The sequence below is a fragment of the Heptranchias perlo genome, chromosome 15 (assembly GCF_035084215.1).
Source record: "Heptranchias perlo isolate sHepPer1 chromosome 15, sHepPer1.hap1, whole genome shotgun sequence".
NCBI classification, from domain to species: domain Eukaryota; kingdom Metazoa; phylum Chordata; class Chondrichthyes; order Hexanchiformes; family Hexanchidae; genus Heptranchias; species Heptranchias perlo.
In genome coordinates, this window is record NC_090339.1 from 1975347 (window position 1) to 1998450 (window position 23104).

The following is a 23104-nucleotide window of genomic DNA, read 5'->3' on the forward strand; positions in this document are numbered from 1 at the left end:
GGTTCGAGGCTCGAGTTGTGACTGCAGCAGGTGATATAGCTCGGTGACAGTCTCCTCGGTGAAACGAAGGTGCCTGAGACATTGTTCCTCAGTGAGGTTCATGTAGAAGAAGTGCTCCCTGGAGACCCTCTGTGGGTACGGCCTCCTGCGCAGTGCCCTCCTCCTCCCTCATCTCCCAGCTGCTCCCGCTCTCTCCTGTCTTCATTGCTGCTCCCCCTCGTCCTCCAGCCCCAAAGGCAGACCTATCAGACCACCCATAACTGTACTGAAAGTGTTTTGAAGGCAAACCCAAAACAATGCAACACCAGCATAAACGTGTTGGCAGAAATCAGCCGTAGAAGGCAGAAAATAACCAAAAGCAGGTTAACCAACAGCCTGAAGGGACAAACCAGCAACTCACTTGTATTTAGAGGATTTAGAGTCTGATTCCATGATAGAATCCACCAGCAACAATTGAGGTTGTTCCCTGTTTGATTCTCGTTGACAATCTGTACAATCATAATAAAGTCTCTGTTCCAGGCTGTATTCCCAGTTCTACCTGTGCAGGTGAGAAACAGAAGGAGCAGCACCAGTCACTGTGGATCAAGGTGTTGACCGTGTTAGGCACCTGTATCTTTATCACAAATAGACTCTCATCCTTCAAGGAAACACTGCAGGTAAAGACAAAGAAATGAAACAACAAACTGAATATATATTTATATTGATGGACCATACTCTATGGATTTGTCCAGAATTACAGTTAATCTTTAATGAGAGGGACGTCTGTGGGGATACAGATACTTGCCCATCATTGACAGCCATTTCCTCCCTTCCCTCTCTCCTTCATTATTATTTGTTACAAATTCGATCTGCCATTAATACTTTCTAAGGTTCAGTGGAATCAGTCACTGTGTAACTGGTCTGAGCCCCTTCCTTTTATCACTCACTCTGCCCCCGATCTCATTGTATGAAAATGTGACCCGTGGGTGTAACAATTCCACCCCTTGTGACCTGGACTAGATATGGTGCGGGGAAAATTCGACAGGGCCTATTATTGGGCGTAGGTGGCGTGATCCACTATTAACCCACGCCCAATGGCCCCTGCGCAGGCAGGACGAGAACTTCGTCTGCCCTCAGTACTCACCGTCAATCTGCATTGAAATCCAGGCCTTGTACAACGATTCAAGGAAATGTGCACTTTCCATCAGCAGGGGGAGTCCCAATCTCTTAAAGTGAGAATGTCTCTTCAAATCTCTTAAAGGTAGCTGGTGCCTGTAATTTGCTAAAAATAACCGTCTGCTGTCAGCACGGAGTCTGAACAGAGATCAGACATCGCACACGTAAAACACAGATGCAGGTTTTTTTTTATTCGTTCATGGGATGTGGGCGTCGCTGGCGAGACCAGCATTTATTGCCCATCCCTAATTGCCCTTGAGAAGGTGGTGGGGAGCCGCCTTCTTGAACCGCTGCAGTCCGTGTGGTGACGGTTCTCCCACAGTGCTGTTAGGTAGGGAGTTCCAGGATTTTGACCCGGCGACGATGAAGGAACGGCGATATATTTCCAAGTTGGGATGGTGTGTGACTTGGAGGGGAACGTGCAGGTGGTGTTGTTCCCATGTGCCTGCTGCCCTTCTCCTTCTAAGTGGGAGGTGCTATTGAAGAAGCCTTGGCGAGTTGCTGCAGTGCATCCTGTGGATGGTACACACTGCAGCCACGGTGCTGCTGGTGGTGAAGGGAGTGAATGTTTAGGGTGGTGGATGGGGTGCCAATCAAGCGGGCTGCTTTGTCCTGGATGGTGTCGAGCTTCTTGAGTGTTGTTGGAGCTGCACTCATCCAGGCAAGTGGATAGTATTCCATCACACTCCTGACTTGTGCCTTGTAGATGGTAGAAAGTCTTTGGGGAGTCAGGAGGTGAGTCACTCGCCACAGAATACTCAGCCTCCGACCTGCTTTTGTAGCCACAGTATTTATATGGCTGGTCCAGTTAAGTTTTTGGTCAATGGCAACCCCCAGGATGTTGATAGTGGGGGATTCGACAATGGTAATGTCGTTGAATGTCAAGGGGAGGTGGTCAGACTCTCTCTTGTTGGAGATAGTCATTGCCTGGCACTTGTCTGGTGCGAATGTTACTTGCCACTTATCAGCCCAAGCCTGGATATTGTCCAGGTCTTGCTGCATGCCGGCTCGGACTGCTTCATTATCTGAGGAGTTGCGAATGGAACTGAACATTGCACAATCAGTGAACATCCCCATTTCTGACCTTATGATGGAGGGAAGGTCATTGATGAAGCAGCTGAAGATGGTTGGGCCTAGCACACTGCCCTGAGGAGCTCCTGCAGCAATGTCCTGGGTCTGAGATGATTGGCCTCCAACAACCACTACCATCTTCCTTTGTGCTAGGTATGACTCCAGCCACTGGAGAGTTTTCCGCCTGATACCCATTGACTTCAATTTTACAAGGGCTCCTTGGTGCCACACTCGGTCAAATGCTGCCTTGATGTCAATGGCAGTCACTCTCACCTCACCTCTGGAATTCAGCTCTTTTGTCCATGTTTCGACCAAGGCTGTAATGAGGTCTGGAGCCGAGTGGTCCTGGCAGAACCCAAACTGAGCTTCTGTGAGCAGGTTATTGATGAGTAAGTGCTGCTTGATAGGAACATAGGAACATAGGAACAGGAGTAGGCCATTCAACCCCTTGTGCCTGCTCTGCCCTTTGATAAGATCATGGCTGATCTGTGATCTAACTCCATAAACCTGCCTTTGGCCCATATCTCTGAAAACATTTGGTTGCTAAAAAGCTATCTATCTCAGATTTAAATTTTGCAATTGAGCAGAAGAGAGTTCCAAACTTCTACCACCCTTTGTGTGTAGAAATGTTTTCTAATCTCACTCCTGAAAGGTCTGGCTCTATTTTTTAGACTGTGCCCCCTACTCCAAGAATCCCCAACCAGTGGAAATAGTTTCTCTCTATCCATCCTATCTGTTCCCCTTAATATCTTATAAACTTCGAACAGATCACCCCTTAACGTTCTAAACTCGAGGGAATACAACCCCAATTTGTGTAATCTCTCCTTGTTACTTAACCCTTGAAGTCCGGGTATCATTCTAGTAAACCTACGCTGCACTCCCTCCAAGGCCAATATGTCCTTCCGAAGGTGTGGTGCCCAGAACTGCTCACAGTACTCCAGGCCAATCATCTCAGACCCAGGACATTGCTGCAGGAGCTCCTCAGGGCAGTGTGCTAACCAGGGTTTTGTATAGCTGCAGCATAACTTCTGCCCTCTTGTACTCCAGTCCTCTAGATATAAAGGCCAGCATTCCTTTAGCCTAATTGATTATTTTCTGTACCTGTTCATGACACTTCAATGATCTATGTACCTGAACCCCTTTATGTTTGCATCTGCACTGCTTACAATGCCACCAATCTTTGTGATGTGGAGATGCCGGTGATGGACTGGGGTTGACAATTGTAAACAATTTTACAACACCAAGTTATAGTCCAGCAATTTTATTTTAAATTCACAAGCTTTCGGAGGCTTCCTCCTTCGTCAGGCTTCCTCCTTCGTCCACATCGTTCACCTGACGAAGGAGGAAGCCTCCGAAAGCTTGTGAATTTAAAATAAAATTGCTGGACTATAACTTGGTGTTGTAAAATTGTTTACAACCAATCTTTGTGTTATCGGCAAACTTAGATATGAGACTTTCTATGCCTTCATCTCAGTCGTTAATAAATATTGTGAATAATTGAGGCCCCAAGACAGATCCCTGCGGGACTCCACTAGTCACATCCTGCCAATGTGTTCAGTTCCATTCGCAACTCCTCAGATAATGAAGCAGTCCGAGCCCGCATGCAGCAAGACCTGGACAACATCCAGGCTTGGGTTCATAAGTGGCAAGTAACATTCGCGCCAGACAAGTGCCAGGCAATGACCATCTCCAACAAGAGATAGTCTAACCACCTCCCCTTGACACTCAACGGCATTACCATCGCCGAATCCCCCACCATCAACATCCTTGGGGTCACCATTGACCAGAAACTTAACTGGACCAGCCATATAAATACTGTAGCTACAAGAGCAGGAGTGTGATGGAATACTCTCCACTTGCCTGGATGAGTGCAGCTCCAACAACACTCAAGAAGCTCGACACCATCCAGGACAAAGCAGCCCACTTGATTCACACCTCATCCACCACCCTAAACATTCACTCCCTTCACCACCGGTGCACTGTGGCTGCAGTGTGTACCGTCCACAGGATGCACTGCAGCAACTTGCCAAGGCTTCTTCGACAGCACCTCCCAAGCTCGTGACCTCTACCACCTAGAAGGACAAGAGCAGCAGGCACATGGGAACAACATCACCTGCACGTTCCCCTCCAAGTCACACACCATCCCGACTTGGAAATATATCGCCGTTCCTTCATTGTCGCTGGGTCAAAATCCTGGAACTCCCTTCCTAACAGCACTGTGGGAGAACCTTCACCACACGGACTGCAGCGGTTCAAGAAGGCAGCTCACCACCACCTTCTCAAGGGCAATTAGGGATGGGCAATAAATGCCGGCCTCGCCAGCGACGCCCACATCCCATGAACGAATCAAAAAAACACGTAGTGTCAGTCTCTGAGTGAGTGGCTGCGAGTGTCAGATTGAGTAATGGTGTGTCAGCATCATCACTGTCATCTCCCTCTGCCTCCTCTGACTGGGCAGGTTCCAGTTCTTGAGTATTTGAAATGACAAAAGGACACGGGTTGAGTTGTGGTGCGGGGAGAGGAGAAAGTAAGACGTGCGTGCTTATACCATCTGTAGCACGTGAATCAGAAAAGATTGGGGGCTGATGTCGAAGTGGGGAGTGAGAAGGAGGATTAGGTATACCGAGACTCTCATCGTCGATACCGCCAGCGCCGCTAATGGCCACGGCCGCACGATGACCCACCCAATGATCACCAGCACTGTCTCCTCCATGGGGGTGAGGACGTGTTGGCGTGCATGTCCTCCTCCAGTTCTTTCCTGCTGCTGTGCAACCTTCTCCTGCAAGAAAGAGGGACGTATGTCAGTGAGATGTTTGGCTGATGTGGCTGTCGTGGTTGAATAGCTGCCAGTGCGTGTGGCCTAAGTCCATGTAGACCACGTCTACTGCACAGCCCTCATCTATCTTCTTGGTTACCCCTTCAAAAAACTCAATCAAATTCGTGAGACATGATTTTCCTCTCACAAAACCATGCTGACTGTTCCTAATTCGTCCCTGCCTCTCCAAATGCCTGTAGATCCTGTCCCTCAGAATACCCTCTAACAACTTACCCACTACAGATGTCAGGCTCACCGGTCTGTAGTTCCCAGGCTTTTCCCTGCCGCCCTTCTTAAACAAAGGCACAACATTTGCTACCCTCCAATCTTCAGGCACCTCACCTGTGGCGGTGGATGATTCAAATATCTGTGCTAGGGGACCCGCAATTTCCTCCCTAACCTCCCATAACGTCCTGGGATACATTTCATCAGGTCCCGGAGATTTATCTACCTTGATGCGCGTTAAGACTTCCAGCACCTCCCTCTCTGTAATACATACACTCCTCAAGACATCACTATTTATTTCCCCAAGTTCCCTAACATCCATGCCTTTCTCAACCGTAAATACCGATGTGAAATATTCATTCAGGATCTCACCCATCTCTTGTGGTTCCGCACATAGATGACCTTGTTGATCCTTAAGAGGCCCTACTCTCTCCCTAGTTACCCTTTTGCCCTTTATGTATTTGTAGAAGCTCTTTGGATTCACCTCTGCCTGATCTGCCAAAGCAATCTCATATCCCCTTTTTGCCCTCCTGATTTCTCTCTTAACTCTACTCTGGCAATCTCTATACTCTTCAAGAGATCCACTTGATCCCAGCTGCCTATGCATGTCATATGCCTCCTTCTTCTTTTTGACTAGTGCCTCAATCTCCCGAGTCATCCAAGGTTCCCTACTTCTACCAGCCTTGCCCTTCACTTTATAAGGAATGTGCTTACCCTGAACCCTGGTTAACACACTTTTGAAAGCCTCCCACTTACCAGACGTCCCTTTGCCTGCCAACAGACTCTCCCAATCAACTTCTGAAAGTTCCTGTCTAATACCATCAAAATTGGCCTTTCCCCAATTTAGAATTTTAACTTTTGGGCCAGACCTATCCTTCTCCATAGCTATCTGAAAACTAATGGAATTATGATCACTGGTCCCAAAGTGATCCCTCACTAACACTTCTGTCACCTGCCCTTCCTTATTTCCCAAGAGGAGGTCAAGTTTTGCCCCCTCTCTAGTCAGGCCATCCACATACTGAATGAGAAATTCCTCCTGAATACACTCAACAAATTTCTCTCCATCCAAGCCCCTAATGCTATGGCTGTCCCAGTCAATGTTGGGAAAGTTAAAGTCCCCTACTATTACCACCCTATTTTTCTTGCAGGTGTCTGTAATCTCCTTACATATTTGCTCCTCAATTTCCCGTTGACTATTTGGGGGTCTGTAGTACAATCCTATCAAAGTGATCTCTCCCTTCTTATTTTTCAGTTCTACCCATATAGACTCAGTGGGCGAACCCTCGGATATATCCCCTCTCACTACTGCCGTGATGTTCTCCCTAATCAAGAACGCAACTCCCCCTCCTCTCTTACCTCCTGCTCTATCTTTCCTATAGCATCTGTACCCTGGAACATTGAGCTGCCAGTCCTGCCCCTCCCTTAGCCATGTTTCAGTAATAGCTATAACATTCCAGTCCCATGTACCCATCCATGCCCTGAGTTCATCTGCCTTGCCCATCAGACTTCTTGCATTGAAATAAATGCAGTTTAATCTAGACTTCCCTTGGTCTTTGCCCTGCTTTCTCAGACCATCTGTCCGGTCATGTTCTGTACACTCTCCCTTACTGCCTTTTGTTTCTGTCACCACTTTATTTCCCACTGACTTCCTGAATCGGTTCCCATCCCCCTGCCACATTAGTTTAAACCCTCCCCAACAGCGCTGGCAAACACTCCCCCTAGGACATTGGTTCCAGTCCTGCCCAGATGCAGACCGTCCAATTTGTACTGGTCCCACCTCCCCCAGAACCGGTTCCAATGGCCCAGGAATTTGAATCCCTCCCTCTTGCACCATCTCTCAAGCCACGTATTCATCTTAGCTATCCTGTCATTCCTACTTTGACTAGCCCGTGGCACTGGTAGCAATCCTGAGATTACTACCTTTGAGGTCCTACTCTTTAGTTTAACTCCTAACTCCCTAAATTCAGCTTGTAGGACCTCATCCTGTTTTTTACCTATATCGTTGGTGCCTATATGCACCACGACAACTGGCTGTTCACCCTCCCCCTCCAGAATGTTCTGTAGCCGCTCCGAGACATCCTTGACCCTTGCACCAGGGAGGCAACATACCATCCTGGAGTCTCGGTTGCGTCCGCAGAAACGCCTGTCTATTCCCCTTACAATCGAGTCCCCTATCACTATAGCTCTGCCACTCTTTTTCCTGCCCTCCTGTGCAGCAGAGCCAGCCACGGTGCCATGAACCTGGCCACTGCCACCTTCCCCTGGTGAGCCATCTCCGCCAACAGTATCCAAAACGGTATACCTGTTTTGGAGGGAGATGACCGCAGGGGACCCCTGCACTGCCTTCCTACTCTTCCTCTGTCTGTTGGTCACCCATTCACTATCTCCCTCAGTAATTTTTATCTGTGGTGTGACCAACTCACTGAACGTGCTATCCACGACTTTCTCAGCATCGCGGATGCTCCAAAGTGAGTCCATCCGCAGCTCCAGAGCCGTCAAGCGGTCAAACAATAGCTGCAGCTGGACACACTTCCCGCAGGTGAAGGAATCAGGGATACAGGAAGGAGCCCTGAATTCCCACATCTCACAAGAGGAACATGACACGGCTCTGGGATCTCTTGCCATGACTTAACCCTTAAGTTAGCTTAACAACAACTGCAATGTCAAGAGAAAAAAAAGGAAAGAAAAACTACTTACCACTCCCTTTAAGGAGTTTACTCCTTTAAATTGTTCTCAATTTAGAGAATGTTAACGACACTAGGGACCTTGATTCACTAAAAAATAAACGTTACTTCCTATAAGACCTGCAGACCTTCCCTTTCCTTTTACTTTAGTTACTGTAGATAAGTAGAAATACTCACCTGAACCTACTCCCCAATCAGGTGCCTCCCCTGTGTCGCGTCCCGATCTGATTCCTGACGTCACTTCGAACTCGGTCGCAGCTCCGCTCGGCTCGGCTCCTCTCAGCGCTCTGAAATCCCGCCTTTTATCGGACGCTCCCTCCGCTCGGCTCGGCTCCTCTCAGCGCTCTGAAATCCCGCCTTTTATCGGACGCTCCCTCCGCTCGGCTCGGCTCCTCTCAGCGCTCTGAAATCCCGCCTTTTATCGGACGCTCCCTCCGCTCAGCTCGGCTCCTCTCACCTGTTCTCAGCGCTCTGAAATCCCGCCTTTTATCGGACGCTCCCTCCGCTCGGACATTATTAAATAATCCTGGCTCATTGCACAGGACCAGGTCCAAGGTTACTTGCCCCCTTGTAGGATCAGTTACATACTGCTCAAGAAATCCATCCCGAATACACTCAATAAACTCTTCCTCAAGGCTGCCCTGCCCAATTTGAATTGTCCAGTTAATATGATAGTTAAAATCCCCCATAATTATGGCTGTTCCCTTATTACATGCCCCGACTATTTCCTGATTAATACTTCTTCCAGCAGAGTTGCAACTATTAGGAGGCCTATATACTACTCCCACGAGTGTTTTTTTCCCCTTATTATTCCTTATCTCTACCCAAACTGTTTCAATATCCTGATCCTTTGTCCCAATATAATTTCTCTGTATTACAGTGATTCCTTCTTTTATTAACATAGCCACCCCACCTCCCCTTCCTTCCTGCCTGTCCTTCCTGATAATTAAATATGCCAGGGTATTTAACACCCAGTCATTGTCACCCTGCAGCCATGTTTCTGTAATGGCCACAAGATCATACCCATACGTAGTTATTTGTGCCGTTAACTCGTCCATTTTTTTACGAATGCTACGTGCATTCAGATAAAGAACTTTCAAATATGTTTTGTGACACTTAGTTCCTGCTTTTTCCTTTTTTAACACTTTACCTTTTACTCCATACCTTCTGTCCCTTCCTGACACGCTTTCCTCTGTCTCCCTGCTCAGGTTCCCAACCCCCTGCCACAGCTTTGTTGCTGAGTTAATCGCCTTACGCCTTCTAGTTTTTATTTTATCTGTCGTGCCTAAAGTACACTTTCTTTCCGCTGCTCTACGCTTTTCCCTCTCACTTGTTCTTGAACAACTGTTTGTACTATTTGTATTGTAGATTTCCCCTGGGTCTTCCCCTCTCTTGCTGCTCTCAACTTTATTCCCTTCTGACTCCCCGCTCAGGTTCCCATCCCCCTGCCACTCTAGTTTAAACCTTCCCCAACAGCACTAGCAAACACCCCCGTGAGGACATTGGTCCCGGTCCTGCTCGGGTGTAACCCGTCACGCTTGTACAGGTCCCACCTTCCCCAGAACTGGTCCCAATGTCCCAGGAATCTAAATCCCTCCCTCCTACACCATCCCTGCAGCCACGCATTCATCCTGTCTATTCTCCTGTTCCTATACTCACTAGCACGTGGCACCGGTAGTAATCCTGAGATCACTACCTTTGAAGTCCTGCTTTTTAATTTATCTCCTAACTCTTTAAATTCACCTTGCAGGACCTCATCCCTTTTTTTACCTATGTCATTAGTACCAATATGGACCACGACTACTGGCTGTTCACCCTCCCCCTCCAGAATGCCCTGCAGCCGCTCCATGACATCCTTGACCCTAGCACCAGGGAGGCAACATATCATCCTGGAGTCACGTTTGCGGCCACAGAAACGCCTATCTGTTCCCCTTACAATTGAATCCCCTATCATTATAGCCCTGCCACTCTTCTTCCTCCCCTCCTGTGCAGCAGAGCCACCCGTGGTGCCCCGAACCTGGCTCTTGCTGCATTCCCCTGATAAGCCATCTCCCCCAACAGTATCTAAAGCAGAATATCTGTTTGAGAGGGAGATGGCCCCAGGGGAATCCTGCTCTACCTGCCTAGTCCTTTTACTCTGCCTGGCGGTCACCCATTTCCTGTCTACCTGCGTAATCTTTACCTGCAGTGTGACCACCTCACTGAACGTGCTATCCACGATAGTCTCAGCATCGCGGATGCTCCACAGTGAGTCCACCCGCAGCTCCAGCTCCAAAAGGCGGTTAGCCAGTAGCTGCAGCTGGACACACTTCCTGCACACATGGTCGCCAGGGACACTGGTAGTGTTAAGAGAGAAATCAGGAGGGCAAAAAGGGGACATGAGATTGCTTTGGCAGATAAGGCAAAGGAGAATCCAAAGAGCTTCTACAAATACATAAAGGGCAAAAGAGTAACTCGGGAGAGAGTAGGGCCTCTTAAGGATCAACAAGGTCATCTATGTGCGGAACCACAAGAGATGGGTGAGATCCTGAATGAATATTTCACATCGGTATTTACGGTTGAGAAAGGCATGGATGTTCAGGAACTTGGGGAAATAAATAGTGATGTCTTGAGGAGTGTACATATTACAGAGAGGGAGGTGCTGGAAGTCTGAACCGTCAAGGTCGATAAATCTCCGGGACCTGGTGAAATGTATCCCAGGACGTTATGGGAGGTTAGGGAGGAAATTGCGGGTCCCCTCGCAGAGATATTTGAATCATCCACCGCTACAGGTGAGGTGCCCGAAGATTGGAGGGTAGCAAATGTTGTGCCTTTGTTTAAGAAGGGCGGCAGGGAAAAGCCTGGGAACTACAGACCGGTGAACCTGACATCTGTGGTGGGTAAGTTGTTAGAGGGTATTCTGAGGGACAGGATCTACAGGCATTTGGAGAGACAGGGACTAATTAGGAACAGTCAGCATGGTTTTGTGAGAGGAAAATCATGTCTCACGAATTTGATTGAGTTTTTTGAAGGGGTAACCAAGAAGATAGATGAGGGCTGTGCAGTAGACGTGGTCTACATGGACTTCAGCAAAGCCTTTGATCAGGTACCGCATGGTAGGTTGTGACATAAGGTTAAATCTCATGGGATCCAAGGTGAGGTAGCCAATTGGATACAAAATTGGCTTGACGACAGAAGACAGAGGGTGGTTGTAGAGGGTTGTTTTTCAAACTGGATGCCTGTGTCCAGCGGTGTGCCTCAGGGATCGGTGCTGGGTCCGCTGTTATTTGTTATTTATATTAATGATTTGGATGAGAATTTAGGAGGCATGGTTAGTAAGTTTGCAGATGACACCAAGATTGGTGGCATTGTGGACAGTGAAGAAGGTTATCTAGGATTGCAACGGGATCTTGATAAATTGGGCCAGTGGGCCGATGAATGGCAGATGGAGTTTAATTTAGATAAATGTGAGGTGATGCATTTTGGTAGATCGAATCGGGCCAGGACCTACTCCGTTAATGGTAGGGCGTTGGGGAGAGTTATAGAACAAAGAGATCTAGGAGTACAGGTTCATAGCTCCTTGAAAGTGGAGTCACAGGTGGATAGGGTGGTGAAGAAGGCATTCAGCATGCTTGGTTTCATTGGTCAGGACATTGAATGCAGGAGTTGGGATGTCTTGTTGAAGTTGTACAGGGCATTGGTGAGGCCACACTTGGAGTACTGTGTACAGTTCTGGTCACCCTACTATAGAAAGGATATTATTAAACTAGAAAGAGTGCAGAAAAGATTTACTAGGATGCTACCGGGACTTGATGGTTTGACTTATAGGGAGAGGTTAGATAGACTGGGACATTTTTCCCTGGAGAGTAGGAGGTTAAGGGGTGATCTTATAGAAGTCTATAAAATAATGAGGGGCATAGATAAGGTCGATAGTCAAAATCTTTTCCCAAAGGTAGGGGAGTCTATAACGAGGGGGCATAGATTTAAGGTGAGAGGGGAGAGATACAAAAGGGTCCAGAGGGGCAATTTTTTCACTCAAAGGGTGGTGAGTGTCTGGAACGAGCTGCCAGAGGCAGTAGTAGAGGCGGGTACAATTTTGTCTTTTAAAAAGCATTTGGACAGTAACATGGGTAAGATGGGTATAGAGGGATATGGGCCAAGTGCAGGCAATTGGGACTAGCTTAGTGGTATAAACTGGGCGACATGGACATGTTGGGCCGAAGGGCCTGTTTCCATGTTGTAACTTCTATGATTCTATGATTCCCACATAGTGCAGGAGGAGCATATCACGGGTGCGAGCTCTGCTGCCATGACTTGCCTTCGACTCTCAGACTCTCCTCCCTTAACTTAAACAGTTAATAGCAATTGAACTTAAACAGTTGAAAGCAATATGCACTAGATTTTAAAGAGAATAACCCTTAAACTCCCACATGTACCAAACTCTCTGTTCACACTGTGTATCCGCACACCGTCTAATTCCTCTCTCTCCCCACCGATCGATTCCTCTCTCTCCCCACCGATCGATTCCTCTCTCCCCACCGATCGATTCCTCTCTCCCCCCACCGATCGATTCCTCTCTCCCCCCACCGATCGATTCCTCTCTCTCCCCTCGCCGATCGATTCCTCTCTCCCCACCGATCGATTCCTCTCTCCCCCCACCGATCGATTCCTCTCTCTCCCCCCGCCGATCGATTCCTCTCTCCCCCCACCGATCGATTCCTCTCTCCCCACCGATCGATTCCTCTCTCCCCACCGATCGATTCCTCTCTCCCCCCACCGATCGATTCCTCTCTCCCCCCACCGATCGATTCCTCTCTCCCCACCGATCGATTCCTCTCTCCCCACCGATCGATTCCTCTCTCTCCCCCCGCCGATCGATTCCTCTCTCCCCCCACCGATCGATTCCTCTCTCCCCACCGATCGATTCCTCTCTCCCCCCACCGATCGATTCCTCTCTCTCCCCCCACCGATCGATTCCTCTCTCTCCCCCCACCGATCGATTCCTCTCTCTCCCCACCGATCGATTCCTCTCTCTCCCCACCGATCGATTCCTCTCTCTCCCCCCACCGATCGATTCCTCTCTCTCCCCCCACCGATCGAATCCTCTCTCCCCCCACCGATCGATTCCTCTCTCCCCCCACCGATCGATTCCTCTCTCCCCCCACCGATCGATTCCTCTCTCCCCACCGATCGATTCCTCTCTCTCCCCACCGATCGATTCCTCTCTCCCCCCACCGATCGATTCCTCTCTCTCCCCCCACCGATCGATTCCTTTCTCTCCCCACCGATCGATTCCTCTCTCTCCCCACCGATCGATTCCTCTCTCTCCCCACCGATCGATTCCTCTCTCTCCCTCCCCCTCTGCCCCATTTGCCGACGTTCCCCCCTCCCGATTTCCGCGGATCATCCCCAAGTGTCCCTGGCTGCTCCCTCCTGCCACTCGTGTTCCTTCCCGTCTGCCGGCCAGGCTGTCCGTTTGTCCGGCTGCCGGCAGGAAACGGAACAATGATATCGAGGTCCTGCTGTTAAGTTCGGCAGGATCTCCGTGTCACCAGCATTGCCGAGTTCTTTGGCTATTTTCTGCCTCCCTGTAAATATCAGGGCCGTTGTTCCAGAAGTATTGTTGATGAAGTCCATGGGATTAAAGGGACAGTGGCAGCGTGGGTATGGAATTGGTTCAGGGACAGAAAGCAGGGAGTCGTGGTGAACGGTTGTTTTTCAGACTGGAGGGAAGTATACAGTGGTGTTCCCCAGGGGTTGGTATTAGGACCACTGCTCTTTTTGATATATATTAATGACCTGGACTTGGGTACAGAGGGTATAATTTCAACGTTTACAAACTTGGAAATGTGGTCGACAGTGAGGAGGATAGTAACAGGCTTCAGGAGGACATCGACAGACTGGTGAAATGGGCAGACACATGGCGGTGAAATCTAATGCAGAGAAGTGTGAAGTGATACATTTTGGAAGGAAGAATGAGGAGAGGCAAAATAAACTAAAATGGGACAATTTTAAAGGGGGTGCAGGAACAGAGAGACCTGGGGGTGCACATACACAAATCTTTGAAGGTGACAGGACAAGTTGAGAAAGCTGTTTTTAAAGAAGAAAGCATGTGGGGTCCTGGGCTTTATTAATAGTGGTACAAGAGTACAAAAGCAAAGAAGTTATGCTAAACCTTTATAAAACACTGGTTAGGCCTCAGCTGGAGTATTGTGTCCAATTCTGGGCACCGCACTTTAGGAAGGATGTGAAGGCCTTAGAGAGGGTGCAGAGGAGATTTACTAGAATGGTGCCAGGGATGGGGGACTTCAGTTATGTGGAGAGACTGGAGAATCTGAGATTGTTCTCTTTAGAACAGAGAGGTTCAGGGGAGATTTAATCGAGGTCTTCAAAATTTTGAGGGGTTTTAATAGAGTAGATCGGGAGAAACTGTTTCCATTGGCAGGAGGGTCATTAATCAAAGGACACAGATTTAAGGTCATTGGCCAAAGAACCAGAGGTGAACACAAGTTATTCAAATGTCAGGAGTATCTTTATAGCACATGGAGCAGGAGCATCGAGAAAGTAAGAATGAAGGATGGGGATAGAGAGATCTCTCATTTTACAAGTTCCTTTGTTTCTCAGCTCAGTGCATCTTTCAGTAGTTGTGAGTGAATTGTTCCAGCTCCAGTGATTTCTGCTTTTAATCAACAAGTTCCAGTTGTAGTTTTCCTTCTACCTTTGACTAAAGGCACACACAGATTGGAGAAATTATACTGAGTGTAAAATATTAATTCTTTTCTACAGAGATCAGATGGCTCAGTCTTCGACCTCTCCATTCTTCAGTCTGGAAGAGCTGAAAAATCTCAAGTCCACTTCTGAAACGGGTGGGCTGGAAAAGGTTGTACCTCTGATACAGAGGAAGGTAAATGAGCTGGACAATACAGAGCTTAACATTGCAGTGACAGGAGAAACAGGCGCAGGGAAATCCACCTTCATCAATACAATGAGAGGACTTCGGAAAAATGATAAGGGAGCAGCTAAAACCGGGGTCAAAGAAACCACAATGGAGCCAACCCCATACCCACATCCCAACCTGCCTAATGTTTGCTTCTGGGACCTGCCAGGAATTGGCAGTATGAAATTCCCAGCCAATAAATACATGGAAAAAATGAAATTGAAAAAATACAATTTCTTCATCATTGTCTCAGACACACGATTCACAGAAAATGATGCAAAACTCGCCAAAGAGATTAAACAGTTGGGGAAGAATTTCTACTTTGTTCGCTCTAAAATTGACAATGATCTCAATTCTCTTAAAATGGAGGGTGTGAAATTTAACACAGATGAAGAACTGGAAAAGATCAGGAAATACAGTGTCAGCAACTTGAAACAGGCAGGGATTTCATCACCTTCTGTTTTCCTCATATTAAACTTTAAAGTAAATGAGTTTGATTTTCCAGCATTAAAGGAAACTCTCGCAAATAACCTTGATGATATAAAGAAGCAGGTTTTCTTACTGTCACTTCAAAACACAACATTGGAGATTATAGAGGAGAAAAGAAAAGAGCTGGTAAAAAGAATCTGGATGTTGGCAATACTTTCAGGAGCAGTGGGAGCAGTGCCAATTCCTGGCTTGTCCTTTGCCTGTGACATTGGGATACTGATGACAGCAATAATAGATTTCCGTAAATATCTGGGTCTGGATGATGCCTCTCTTCAAAGATTGACCATCATGGCAGGGAAACCTGTGGAAGTTCTGAAAGCAGAAGTGAAAACTCCTCTGGTGGGTGAAATATCCGTGGAATTCGTGAAAAGAATGTTGGTGGGTTCAGCTGTTGATGCCATTTCAGTAGCTGAGGCCGTCCTCAATTTCATACCAGTCATTGGTTCCCTCTTTGGAGCAGGATCATCATTTCTTATGACCTACAAGCTGCTGAATGATGCACTGAATGAGCTAACGGAGAATGCGCAGAGAGTGGTGAAGGCTGCATTTGGGACTGATTAAAATGACCTACACTAAAACATCAGCACATTGAGATCCTCGAATACATAAAAAATTCAAGAAAGAAGAAGAAAGTTGTGTTGAAATGGAATCTTCCACATCCTCAGGAAATCCCAAATTGTCCCACAGACAATGAATTATTTTTGAAGTGCAGTCACTGTTGTAATTTAGGCAAACATGGCAGCTAATTTGTGCACAGCAAGGTCCCAAAAACAGCCAATGAGATGAATGACCAGTTAATCTGTTTTTAGTGAGGTTGGTTGAGGGATAAACGTTGACCAAAACACCAGAATTCTCCTGCTGTTTTCAAATAGTCCACCGGATATTTTACATCCACCTGAGACGGCAGACGGGGCCTCGGTTTAAAATCTCAATCGACAGACGGGACCTCCGAGAGTGCAGCATTCCCTCAGTACTACACTGGAGTCTGAACCTGGATTAAGTGCTCAAATCTCTGGAATAAATGGGAGTAAATTCCAGAATAGCAGCAATTCCACTCCTAACACAACTTGCTGTTCTCTCCATTTCACCATCCTGAATGTTTCTCGGCCATTCCTGATTCCTGTGATCAAATAGTACAGAGTCAATTGCAGTATAATCTAATCGTATATGGACTCAATTGCAGTATAATCCAATAGTATAGAGTCAATTGAAGTATAATCTAATAGTATAGAGTCAATTGCAGTATAATCCAATAGTATAGAGTCAATTACAGTATAATCGAATGGTATAGAGTCAATTGCAGTATAATCCAATAGTATAGAGTCAATTGTAGTATAATCCAATAATATAGAGTCAATTGCAGTATAATCCAATAGTATAGAGCCAATCGCAGTATAATCCAATAATATAGAGTCAATTGCAATATAATCTAATAGTATAGAGTCAATTGCAGTATAATCCAATAGTATAGAGTCAATTGCAGTATAATCCAATAGTATAGAGCCAATCGCAGTATAATCCAATAATATAGAGTCAATTGCAATATAATCTAATAGTATAGAGTCAATTGCAGTATAATCCAATAATATAGAGTCAATCGCAGTATAATCCAAAAATATAGAGTCAATTGCAGTATAATCCAATAGTATAGAGCCAATCGCAGTATAATCCAATAATATAGAGTCAATTGCAATATAATCTAATAGTATAGAGTCAATTGCAGTATAATCCAATAGTATAGAGTCAATTGCAGTATAATCTAATATTATAGAGCCAATCGCAGTATAATCCAATAATATAGAGTCAATTGCAATATAATCTAATAGTATAGAGTCAATTGCAGTATAATCCAATAGTATAGAGTCAATTGCAATATAATCTAATAGTATAGAGTCAATCGCAGTATAATGCAATAGTATAGAGTCAATCGCAGTATAATGCAATAATATAGAGTCAATTACAGTATAATCCAATAGTATAGAGTCAATCGCAGTATAATCCAATAATATAGAGTCAATCGCAGTATAATGCAATAACATAGAGTCAATTACAGTATAATCCAATAGTATAGAGTCAATCGCAGTATAATCCAATAGTATAGAGTCAATTGCAGTATAATCCAATAGTATAGAGTCAATCGCAGTATAATGCAATAATATAGAGTCAATTACAGTATAATCCAATAGTATAGAGTCAATCGCAGTATAATCCAATAATATAGAGTCAATTGCAGTATAATCTAATATTATAGAGCCAATCGCAGTATAATCCAATAATATAGAGTCAATTGCAGTATAATCTAATATTATAGAGCCAATCGCAGTATAATCCAATAATATAGAGTCAATTGCAGTATAATCTAATAGTATAGAGCCAATCGCAGTATAATCCAATAATATAGAGTCAATTGCAGTATAATCTAATATTATAGAGTCAATCGCAGTATAATCCAATAATATAGAGTCAATTGCAGTATAATCTAATATTATAGAGCCAATCGCAGTATAATCCAATAATATAGAGTCAATTGCAGTATAATCTAATATCATAGAGCCAATCGCAGTATAATCCAATAGTATAGTGTCAATTGCAGTATAATCTAATAGTATAGAGTCAATTGCAGTATAATCCAATAGTATAGAGTCAATTGCAGTATAATCCAATGGTATAGAGCCAATCGCAGTATAATCCAATAATATGGAGTCAATTGCAGTATAATCTAATATTATAGAGCCAATCGCAGTATAATCCAATAGTATAGAGTCAATTGCAGTATAATCTAATATTATAGAGCCAATCGCAGTATAATCCAATAGTATAGAGTCAATTGCAGTATAATCTAATAGTATAGAGTCAATTGCAGTATAATCCAATGGTATAGAGTCAATTGCAGTATAATCCAATGGTATAGAGCCAATCGCAGTATAATCCAATAATATAGAGTCAATTGCAGTATAATCTAATAGTATAGAGTCAATTGCAGTATAATCTAATGGTATAGAGTCAATTGCAGTATAATCTAATGGTATAGAGTCAATTGCAGTATAATCTAATAGTATAGAGTCAATTGCAGTATAATCTAATGGTATAGAGTCAATTGCAGTATAATCCAATAGTATAGAGTCAATTGCAGTAAAATCTAATAGTATAGAGTCAATTGCAGTATAATCTAATGGTATAGAGTCAATTGCAGTATAATCTAATGGTATAGAGTCAATTGCAGTATAATCTAATAGTATAGAGTCAATTGCAGTATAATCTAATGGTATAGAGTCAATTGCAGTATAATCTAATGGTATAGAGTCAATTGCAGTATAATCCAATAGTATAGAGTCAATTGCAGTAAAATCTAATAGTATAGAGTCAATTGCAGTATAATCCAATAGTATAGAGTCAATTGCAGTATAATCTAATAGTATAGAGTCAATTGCAGTAAAATCTAATAGTATAGAGTCAATTGCAGTATAATCCAATAGTATAGAGTCAATTGCAGTATAATCCAATAGTATAGAGTCAATTGCAGTAAAATCTAATAGTATAGAGTCAATTGCAGTATAATCCAATAGTATAGAGTCAATTGCAGTATAATCTAATAATATAGAGTCAATTGCAGTATAATCTAATAGTATAGAGTCAATTGCAGTATCATCTAATGGTATAGAGTCAATTGCAGTATAATCCAATACTATAGAGTCAATTGCAGTATAATCTAATAGTATAGAGTCAATTGCAGTATAATCTAATAGTATAGAGTCAATTGCAGTATAATCTAATAGTATAGAGTCAATTGCAGTATAATCTAATAGTATAGAGTCAATTGCAGTATAATCTAATAGTATATTGTCAATTGCAGTATAATCTAATAGTATAGAGTCAATTGCAGTATAATCCAATAGTATAGAGTCAAATGCAGTATAATCTAATAGTTTAGAGTCAATTGCAGTATAATCTAATAGTATAGAGTCAAATGCAGTATAATCTAATAGTTTAGAGTCAATTGCAGTATAATCTAATAGTTTAGAGTCAAATGCAGTATAATCTAATAGTTTAGAGTCAATTGCAGTATAATCTAATAGTATAGAGTCAAATGCAGTATAATCTAATAGTATAGAGTCAATTGCAGTATAATCCAATAGTATAGAGTCAAATGCAGTATAATCTAATAGTTTAGAGTCAATTGCAGTATAATCTAATAGTATAGAGTCAAATGCAGTATAATCTAATAGTATAGAGTCAATTGCAGTATAATCCAATAGTATAGAGTCAAATGCAGTATAATCTAATAGTTTAGAGTCAATTGCAGTATAATCTAATAGTTTAGAGTCAATTGCAGTATAATCTAATAGTATAGAGTCAATTGCAGTATAATCTAATAGTATAGAGTCAATTGCAGTATAATCTAATGGTATAGAGTCAATTTGCAGTATAATCCAATAGTATAGAGTCAATTGCAGTATAATCCAATAGTATAGAGTCAATTGCAGTGTAATCTAATAGTATAGAGTCAATTGCAGTATAATCTAATAGTATAGAGTCAATTGCAGTATAATCTAATAGTATAGAGTCAATTGCAGTATAATCCAATAGTATAGAGTCAATTGCAGTATAATCTAATAGTATAGAGTCAATTGCAGTATAATCTAATGGTATAGAGTCAATTGCAGTATAATCCAATAGTATAGAGTCAATTGCAGTATAATCTAATAGTATAGAGTCAATTGCAGTATAATCTAATAGTATAGAGTCAATTGCAGTATAATCTAATAGTATAGAGTCAATTGCAGTATAATCCAATAGTATAGAGTCAATTGCAGTATAATCTAATAGTATAGAGTCAATTGCAGTATAATCTAATGGTATAGAGTCAATTGCAGTATAATCTAATAGTATAGAGTCAATTGCAGTATAATCTAATAGTATAGAGTCAATTGCAGTATAATCTAATAGTATAGAATCAATTGCAGTATAATCCAATAGTATAGAGTCAATTGCAGTATAATCTAATAGTATAGAGTCAATTGCAGTATAATCTAATAGTATAGAGTCAATTGCAGTATAATCTAATAGTATAGAGTCAATTGCAGTATAATCCAATAGTATAGAGTCAATTGCAGTATAATCCAATAGTATAGAGTCAATTGCAGTAAAATCTAATAGTATAGAGTCAATTGCAGTATAATCCAATAGTATAGAGTCAATTGCAGTATAATCTAATAATATAGAGTCAATTGCAGTATAATCTAATAGTATAGAGTCAATTGCAGTATCATCTAATGGTATAGAGTCAATTGCAGTATAATCCAATAGTATAGAGTCAATTGCAGTATAATCTAATAGTATAGAGTCAATTGCAGTATAATCTAATAGTATAGAGTCAATTGCAGTATAATCTAATAGTATAGAGTCAATTGCAGTATAATCTAATAGTATAGAGTCAATTGCAGTATAATCTAATAGTATATTGTCAATTGCAGTATAATCTAATAGTATAGAGTCAATTGCAGTATAATCCAATAGTATAGAGTCAAATGCAGTATAATCTAATAGTTTAGAGTCAATTGCAGTATAATCTAATAGTATAGAGTCAAATGCAGTATAATCTAATAGTTTAGAGTCAATTGCAGTATAATCTAATAGTTTAGAGTCAAATGCAGTATAATCTAATAGTTTAGAGTCAATTGCAGTATAATCTAATAGTATAGAGTCAAATGCAGTATAATCTAATAGTATAGAGTCAATTGCAGTATAATCCAATAGTATAGAGTCAAATGCAGTATAATCTAATAGTTTAGAGTCAATTGCAGTATAATCTAATAGTATAGAGTCAAATGCAGTATAATCTAATAGTATAGAGTCAATTGCAGTATAATCCAATAGTATAGAGTCAAATGCAGTATAATCTAATAGTTTAGAGTCAATTGCAGTATAATCTAATAGTTTAGAGTCAATTGCAGTATAATCTAATAGTATAGAGTCAATTGCAGTATAATCTAATAGTATAGAGTCAATTGCAGTATAATCTAATGGTATAGAGTCAATTGCAGTATAATCCAATAGTATAGAGTCAATTGCAGTATAATCCAATAGTATAGAGTCAATTGCAGTGTAATCTAATAGTATAGAGTCAATTGCAGTATAATCTAATAGTATAGAGTCAATTGCAGTATAATCTAATAGTATAGAGTCAATTGCAGTATAATCCAATAGTATAGAGTCAATTGCAGTATAATCTAATAGTATAGAGTCAATTGCAGTATAATCTAATGGTATAGAGTCAATTGCAGTATAATCCAATAGTATAGAGTCAATTGCAGTATAATCTAATAGTATAGAGTCAATTGCAGTATAATCTAATAGTATAGAGTCAATTGCAGTATAATCTAATAGTATAGAGTCAATTGCAGTATAATCCAATAGTATAGAGTCAATTGCAGTATAATCTAATGGTATAGAGTCAATTGCAGTATAATCTAATAGTATAGAGTCAATTGCAGTATAATCTAATAGTATAGAGTCAATTGCAGTATAATCTAATAGTATAGAATCAATTGCAGTATAATCTAATAGTATAGAGTCAATTGCAGTATAATCTAATAGTATAGAGTCAATTGCAGTATAATCTAATGGTATAGAGTCAATTGCAGTATAATCTAATAGTATAGATTCAATTGCAGTATAATCCAATAGTATAGAGTCAATTGCAGTATAATCCAATAGCATAGAGTCAATTACAGTATAATCTAATAGTATAGAGTCAATTGCAGTATAATCCAATAGTATAGAGTCAATTGCAGTATAATCTAATAGTATAGAGTCAATTGCAGTAGAATCCAATAGTATAGAGTCAATCGCAGTATAATCCAATAGTATAGAGTCAATTGCAGTATAATCCAATAGTATAGAGTCAATCGCAGTATAATCGAATAGTATAGAGTCAATCGCAGTATAATCTAATGGTATAGAGTCAATTACAGTATAAATTGAACCCAGCCAAGGCTGTGTGAGTGTAATTCTGAATTTCCATTTCTTGCTATGTTTTCAGAGATAATGTTGACCATTGGAGTTTCCTGGAATGGGAGAACCAATGAAATAAAGTTTTCATTCGCATCACATTGAATTGTGTCCTGTCCAGTTCATGATGTCTCTCCTCTCGCTCAGTGTTAAGTGGTAATCCCACTCGTGCTGTATTGACTCCTGTGCTCAGGCTGTGGATTGCAGGTTAAATTAATTTGTGTAATTACCTTGAGAACCAAATTAACCTTCACAATATGCCCCTGATATAAAAACAGATCCAATTCAATTTCTCCCATGGTCTGTAATATCCTCTGTATTTTCACAATGGAAAAGCCCAGTCTCACTGTTAGTGCCCATTCCAGAGTGGGCCTGAGGATTTTAATGGGTCCCCACTTACCCAATGGGATCACTTGTCAGGTTCATGGCCCATGTATCCATCCCACAATGTGTTGCTGGGCAACCTGTTACTCATTTCCTGCTGACCCATGCAATGACCACACACGTTACAGCTCATTCATTGCTGACCATTTATACCCATTGGACACACATCACAGTTGGAACTTACAATGGAAAGCCATTGTCTCACTCACACCTTCAATGGCTTCACACTTAAAAGCACCAGAGCGCGACCAAGCTGCATGAAGCATGGAGTGTGATCCCCTCGCACATTCACGGAAACAGACTCAGCAGCTCATGAGTTCAATACTCCAGGATCATTTTACTCTCAGTCACTGG

General features: G+C 42.7%; 1 protein-coding gene across 2 annotated transcripts in view; it reads left to right on the forward strand.

The window, feature by feature from the left end:
• LOC137332662 (interferon-inducible GTPase 5-like) overlaps positions 1-18381 on the forward strand; it is a 20240-nt gene extending 1859 nt beyond the window's left edge. Inside the window, exons 2-3 of one of the 2 annotated variants that reach the window (XM_067996610.1) lie at positions 508-656; positions 14716-18381. In XM_067996610.1, the coding sequence (XP_067852711.1) occupies positions 14723-15916 (1194 nt within the window). In that variant the 5' untranslated portion in view covers positions 508-656; positions 14716-14722 and the 3' untranslated portion in view covers positions 15917-18381. The remainder of the gene's footprint in view (positions 1-507; positions 657-14715) is intronic. The other variant, XM_067996609.1, reaches the window with a different exon arrangement.
• Positions 18382-23104: the final 4723 nt, after the last annotated feature.